The sequence below is a fragment of the Elephantulus edwardii genome, unplaced genomic scaffold, assembly GCF_000299155.1.
Source record: "Elephantulus edwardii isolate Elephantulus edwardi_28Jun2011 unplaced genomic scaffold, EleEdw1.0 scaffold00120, whole genome shotgun sequence".
NCBI classification, from domain to species: domain Eukaryota; kingdom Metazoa; phylum Chordata; class Mammalia; order Macroscelidea; family Macroscelididae; genus Elephantulus; species Elephantulus edwardii.
Window position 1 is genome coordinate 4718130 of NW_006399870.1, and position 7540 is coordinate 4725669.

Genomic DNA, 7540 nt, shown 5'->3' on the forward strand with positions numbered 1-7540 from the left:
GCTTACTATTTGAATTCTCAGGTCCCTATGGTCTCCACTATGACAGAATACCATAAGTGGTTGACTTTAAAGAATTGAAGTTTATTTTCTCACAGATCAGGAGGCTAGATGTTTAAATTAGGGTTTTGTTGTTTTTATTATTTGCCATCGAGTCGACTATGACTCATAGTGACACTGCACAATAGCTCTGAACCCTGCTCTATCCTGAGCCGATCTCAATGCCTCTGACATACCTACCCTCATTACCCCAGTTATTGTCTCAATCCATCTCATCTGGGACTGTCCTTTCCTGTGATGTCCCTCCATCCTTTCAAACATGATATCCTTGTTTAAAGACTGATCCTTCTTGGCTACATGCCCAAAGTATGTTAGAAAGAGTCTAAAAACCCTTGCCTTCAAGGAGCAGCTTGGTTTCACCTCTCAGGACAGATCTGTTAGTTCCCTTGTTAGTTGTGTCAACTCCTGTTGGGCCATCTCTAGTGTCTGGTGTCTGCTTGAGATAGCTCCTTATTTTGCGTATATCTTCCTTCTGCATGTGCCTTTTTATAACTTGGAAGTGATCAACTTCAGGATCCACTCTACTGTGACATTACTTAATTAACAAAGCAAAAGGAAGATCCTATTTCCAAACAGGATCATATCTGTAGTTTCAGCAAGGAGAATTCCAATACCTATATTGAGAGCTCACAGTTATGTCCAGAATAAATTACACAAAATAGATAGATTGAATACCCTTGATGATGTTTTCTTTTAATCTCCTTTCTCCGCTCTATGTTAAGAAAAAAATAAGAAGTGCTTATGCTGCTGTAAAGAATCAATGTTAGAAAATCCAGGTTACTTTGCCATAGATTTTTTCTTTTAAATGATAAAATTTCTTTATACTTCAGCATTGTTTAAGATGGGGTAAGGGAGGGGTCATCAACTTTTTCCCTCCCTGAGATTCTTTTGCTAGGATTTGTGTAATTTCTCTTTTGGGTCCACCTCAATCTGGTCAAGGCTCTTTATAAAATCTAATCCTATACCTATATCTCTTTATTCCTGGCTCTGGTCATCACTAAAGTAGAAAAGACTTTCTGGTCTCTTTTTTTCATTTCCACTTTGGCATTGGAGATTAAGAGTAGTCATTGTTACATCATTACTGGGCAGCCAATCAGGTGCACACTTTCCTTCAATGACTTTCCTGTCCCATAGGCATTCACAGGCAGCTTCAATGGAAGGAGGAAGTCAAGAAAGAGGCCTGGTATAAATCCAAAGATGATCATTACAACATGGATTGTGTACATTCTTGCTCGCAAAGGTGTGGGGCTCTCCTTCCCACCAAAAACCAGTTTGGTGAGTGGAGTTAGTGGTAGTCACATGGATTTGTTTGTCATATATCTTCCCCCTCTATCCCTGTACACCTCTCTGTTGCATTTCCACAGAAATTTTCTAATATATTCTTAGACTCTGGATTAAAATGTAGAGAAGAGAAACTGGCCTCCTGGGTATTCTGAGGGCATTGACTTCCTAATTTGTTCCAGGATGTTGAAGTTGTGGAAAGTGAGGCTGTGTCTGTGGTACAGCACTGGTTGAAAAGAGTGAGTAAGATTCTCTATAACTCATAGCAGTCAAAATTCTAGAGAGGGCCTCAGAAGATGTAGGGGTCTGTACTCAAGTCCTTCTCCATAGAATTGCTCTCCTGATTTTAACCTTTGCTAAAACTCCTGTCCAGAAGTGTTTCTAATTCACCTGAACACCCTAAAGAACAGAGACTGGTGTTCTAAGAGATCTATTAATGGTGCTACTCTCTCATTCTTTTATGCAACCTTATGTCTCAAACATATTGGATCAAATAAGACTCAGATTTTCCACTCTCAGTGCAACGATGTCTAGGGAGTTCTCTGCAAATTCACAGAATGGTAACAATAGATGAGGTTATTGAAGGAAAGGAGAGATGGGGAGGTATTTGTGTAAATAAGGAGGGAATACAGGGAGAAAGAGTGAGAGATAGAGAGATAGATTGAGGAGGGTGTACAGAATAATCCTGGTTCAGAGGAAAATGCTCAACTTTCAGACTGAAGAAGAAGCTTCTCAGGGCATAAAGGAGAAGATGTTCAGCAACTCCCCATCCATCCATGGCAAAGATACACACATGACCAGAGATGTGGTAATGATTGCAGTCCTTGAAAATCTGAGGCTAATGGCCTGGGGTGGCAGGGGAAGAAAAATGTGAAAGAGGCATAGAATTACAAAGTGGGGTGGGGGCAGGGGAGTGGGGTGAGAACTGGGAGGGAAGAATTGTCTGGGCCTGACACTGATGAATTTCCTAGGAAAAACAACGTTTTTCAAAGTCTGAGTTGTTAACAAACCAGAGTCAAGATGTCCTGGAGGAGAGAACTAGAATCCAGTTCATAAGATGGAGGTAAACCTTGGGGTTGGGGGGAGACTGAGGAAGATGGAGTCAATAATGGATACTGCATTGAAAGAGATGAGGGAGAAAACTGCTTAAGAGGGATATGTTATTAGGTATTTTTGTCATGACAGGAGTCCAGAGTGAAGGCTGTATAGTGGAGGGGGGGGAGGGAATTGTAAAACAATGAAAGAATTTGTCTTTTACTTTTCCAAGAGGGTAGTGTACTGGGGCGGGGGGAGGGTTGGGAGGGGAGAAAAGTGCAACAATGAATGAATGGAAATTCAAAGTCTCTGTAAATTTTCATTGAAATTAATAATACATTTTTTAAAAAAATTACACACACAAAAGAAAGATGGAGGTAAAGCATCCCATTTGCTCTGAGCAAAAGAGTAGGGAGGGACTTCTCTTCATAATTCCAGGCTAACCAAATCTATGAACACTCTTCTCTAGAGATGCTTCCTTTGGCTTGGAAATATTTTATTTTCTTTGAGGGTGTGAAGGTAGAATTTCTGCTATCTTGAAAGCTTACCTGTTTCCTAAATTTTAAAATTATTTGCGGGACTGGAAAATAGGTCTTATTCACCTCATCTTAATTGATTCTGAAGAAATTTTAGACTTCTATTATTTTTGTACTTGAATTGTTCAGGAGTGGATGCATTTTAAAGAGCTAGAAGAAAATAAGCTCTTAAAATGCAAAAAACCAAACAAGGACTTCCTCTGCATCTGAGATAGGCTTGGTTTCTTAACACCTGAAGTAAAAATCCTACATTTCACATTATGACAGATTTGTTTAGCCTATCTATCACTGGGTCCCATCCCAAGAACTGCATTACCAGCATGTCCCCCCCCACCCCGCCCCGCCAAAGATGCTAGAAGGCAAGACAGGTGGAACTGGGTCAGAAGAGCAAGCCCATTTTGTTGGCATAAGATTTTATATCTTCTTCCTGCTGCATTCATTTCTAGTAGCAATCTGTGAAATCAAACTCTCCTACACAGAACTCTGAAGGCACTATTATATTGGTACCATTATGCTCCATTTTCAAGCCTTCACTCCCAGTTTTGTTCTCTGGTCTATGGTTCTTGATTCAAGAGTCACAAAGCACTTGAGAAGTAAGTTTTATTCAAGATCTAGGATTTTCATATTTACCCTTCCCAGAGGGAGCTTTGGTAACATTATCCAGTGGGAGTTGTACTGTCAGCCTAAAGATGCCTCGGGCAGTTCAAATCCACAAGAGGCTCAGAGAGAAAAATATGGTCAGTTCCCTCCCATGTGATTTACAGCCTCCAAAAATAAGCTGGTTGTTCAGTTACAAGAGGGTTTAAAACGGAAAAGTAAAAACCAAAACCCTGCCAGTGTTGTCAGCATTTTTTTAAAAAAAGGCTCAAATGTAGAATAATTACTCAAAAGAAAGGAATCGGTGGTGAAATACGAAATATCAGTGGTAGAATATGAAGCCTTTCTGGGAAAGCTATTTTGGATGGGAAATCTTTCAAAGTTACTAAGAATCACAGATGTTGGTGCTGCCATCCAGTCACAGCTGTGCGTGCAGGAGGTTGTCTGAGGCCAGCAGAGGGGGCACTGGAATGGTAAATGCTGCCTTGTTTGGCTTAGATAATATGGAGAGCAGCATCCAATACTTTTAAAACTTTAGTTATTTATCTTAACCAAATTTAAGCATTTGAGACATATAAAAGGAATCACACAGCCAATCATCTACATTTTTTGCACTATGGATTTTCTAAGGAGATTTAAAGTAAGCAAACATTTTAAATAAGGCTCTTTGCCCCTACAGTCCGCTAGTATGGCGATCTCTTAGTTTTAGTAACAAGGCATCAGGGAACATATGTTGCTTTATTTGACATTGTTTTATGTTCATTTGCTTGACAGCTATGTGCTGAGCTGTTGATAATTGTTATATTCTCTAGATGAGGGTAAAAGAATAAGAAAAAACTTTCAATTTCAAGGCGATAGATCTAACTAGGTGGATAAAGTCTGTGAAAGGCAACGAAAATGCTGGAAAAGCCAAGAGCAGTGGCTTCACGGCGATCAAACAGATTTTAGACAGAATCTGGCCCAGGCCTTCAGAAAAGCATGACACTTACTGACTTGCCCTTGAACTTGGCAGGAACTGATAAACCAGAGCCTACTAGAGAAGACTTTGCTCCCAGAGGCTACCTCCCTTTGGTCATCTACATCCTCATTGTTTACTGTTAGAATCCTTTCTTCTCTGAGAACTCCCCTAATTCCCCCAGGCTGGGAGCACTCTCTGTTGTAATCCTTCCTTATTTATTTTTTTCTTCAAATACTTATTTTATGTGACTCCAACTTGTATGAGCAATATTTATGAGTTTGTCTCCTGTTCTCCCCTTCCCACATCATTAGCTGAACTGTCAAAGTATCAATGTCTTAATCATCGCACGGCCCAGAGCATAAGGACAGGGCACAGCATGGAGAAGATGCCTTCAGTAGAAACAGAAGTGAAGTGCTCATATTCTTAAGGGGAGAAGTTGAACATGGTGTAGGAAAGAATAAGCAGGGAATTACAAAGAATATGCATGATAAAATTAGTCAACCACAAACACAAATAGCACCTTCTGTTTACTTCTCAAAATCTTACATGTAAAGGAATTTTACATGTGTGCTGTCTTGGTTATCTCCAGTCTGGTCCATCAGTTTAAATCATAGGAAGTACCTGCTAGACAGAATTTTCTCTCATCCATATGACATTAAACTGATTATAAACAGCTGATGATGAAGCTGGTGAGGAGTTCAGAAAGTATGTCTTTAATATCTTATCATACTGAACTGCTTTGAAATCTTAGCAAAGCTGTTTATGCTCTATTTTCTTCACCATTCCTGGGACCATTTTTGAGTGTTTAGGCTTGCTTCATGACTGCATAGTACATGAATGGTAAAAAAAAAAACCCAAAACAAAACAACAACAACAACAACAACAACCAAAAAACCCAACCACCCAAACCCCATTTATGTTCATTAAATAAAATGGGTGAAAGGCCAGCTCAGAAGCACATGGTAATGCAGCAAGACTTAGTATCTCCATGTCAAGCTAATAATAGTAAAATAGTTTCCACTTCTCCTGTAATTGCTGGTGTGGCATCACCATGGATTAGAATTTCACAGTAGCTGATCTTGCTTTTCTGTCTTATTTTCTTCAGGAGTTGTTAGTGGTAAATAGATTTGCTCTCTGGGAGATATGTTGAACAATTTGTTTCCTGGGGGTTTCCTAGAAAAACAAAATAAAGTGAAGCAAAAAACAATCTCTCTCTCTTGATATGTGTATCTCCCACTTTCTATCTGCTCATCTGACCCCAAGAAGTAAGTGGTGAATTCAAACTGCTGATACCCTATGCACCAAGCCAACAGAGTCTGGAGTCTGTCTGTCTGTCTATTTTTATATAGTGAGAGATAGATAAATATTTATATAAAGGAAACTGATCCAACTATTTGTAGAGACTGGTTAAGTCCCAGGTCAGAAGGCCAGACCTCAGGGAGGAGGCTTATTCTCAATTGTATTGATGACAAAGGTGCTAGGTGACTGGCTTTGGAGGCTGACAGATCTAAGTTTAGTAGACAAGGGAGTCCACTGGCTCAAGTCCCAGAACTGGAGGTGACAATTCAAAACAGGATCCAGACTGAGCAAAAGCAAATAAGCTCTATCAGACTTTCTTTTATATTTGATATGTAAGGGGTCACACCTCCTACAAAACGTGCCTTAAATTGATTTGTTGCTCTTAGAGTACATCAAAAGAATGGCTATATCACATCATAAGTGCCAAACTAGATAATCATACGCAGCCAGGTTGACACACAGCCTTAATAATCACAACTAACACTGTGTATAACCCGAGTCTAGCAGCTTCCCAGTGCCAAGTGAAATAAAGAATGTAAGAATCCACATGTTTGAATGGCCTTTTGCAGCCATACCCGTATCTTCCAAGTTCCAAGTGAGGTGAGAGAGGATGCTATGCGGGATCGGATAGAGCAAGTGAGACGAAGGTAAGCGTTCTGGATAAGGTGGTTCATTTGGGATCATAAGGATGGGAGTGTCTGCTGGGCTTCAACCGTGCAATAGAGCAATGTTACTCTTTCTTCTGTGGATCTCTGGGACATCTCCTTGAGAACCTCACAACACCACCCTCCCCCCAGTGTGTCTGGAGCTCTTCCAGGCTGACCACTTCCCTGTAAGACTGCTCTCAGGCCCTTGTGGGCCCCTGTGGCTGCCTACATAATCTCTTAGCCCTAGCCACCTTGCCCTTTACAGTATCTGGTACTTACAGCTTTTTGCCCCGTGTTCCTTTCCTTTATTCTTTGCAGCATATCACAGCTGACTGTTAATTCTTCTCAAGATCCATGTATCAAGTCTTCCTATTTTGCCTGCTATGAGTGACGAGTGAGAAGGGCTGGCAGGTGAGCAGCTGGGCAGAAGAGTGGGTTCTTTTGGACAACAAAAAGGCACAGGATTTGAGCACAGACCTATCGAGCTTTGGGCCAATGAGGACATAAGGCATAAGCTCCTGATATTATCTCAAATTTCTAGAAGACCTTGACATTGCATTTTAGACAGGGTTCTCGGACTCTTCCAATTGTAGTATTATATAGGCGATTGTGTCTCAGTGTTGCATAAGATCATGGGAGAAGTGACAGATGTGTAGGTATTAACTCAGTAGGTCTATGGCGACACCTGTGTGCATTTTACTGACTCCTAGGGTCTTGGAATCACATGCTAAATTGAAGAACCACAGAGTGTGGGAGTCAGGAGAGGAGACACAGGTCAGGGAGGTCTTCAGGTTACTTGGCTTTCGCTTTTGGACTCGGTAGCGCTGGTGGCTTACTGATAAGGAATTGAGCTCTGAACACAAAGGTACAATGGTTTCAGTCCACCAGGTGAGCAATTTCCTCCTGTGAGATTTACTGCTTCTGAAAACCCATTGGAGAGTCATGGATCAGTGCTGACTCAACAGTACACAACAGGTCTTGAGTGATCATCACCACTGATAAGGTGACTGGCGATAGGAATCCGTCATGCTTTTATCAGCGATGACTGCTGGTTGGTGTGGGAGATAAATAGGGCTTAATTTTGGAAGAATCTGGCTCTTCAAAGGCTTGAAATAGGGCAATGAAGAGGT

The 7540-nt window shown here is 40.9% G+C and overlaps 1 protein-coding gene across 1 annotated transcript; it reads left to right on the forward strand.

The window, feature by feature from the left end:
• The first annotated feature begins 1254 nt into the window (after positions 1–1254).
• Positions 1255–6801, forward strand: SPATA19 (spermatogenesis associated 19). The gene is made up of 6 exons (XM_006892855.1): positions 1255–1332; positions 1521–1577; positions 2054–2146; positions 2310–2401; positions 6333–6410; positions 6729–6801. The coding sequence occupies exons 1-6, from the start codon at positions 1255–1257 to the stop codon at positions 6799–6801; spliced, it is 471 nt and encodes a 156-aa protein (XP_006892917.1).
• The last annotated feature ends 739 nt before the right edge of the window (positions 6802–7540 follow it).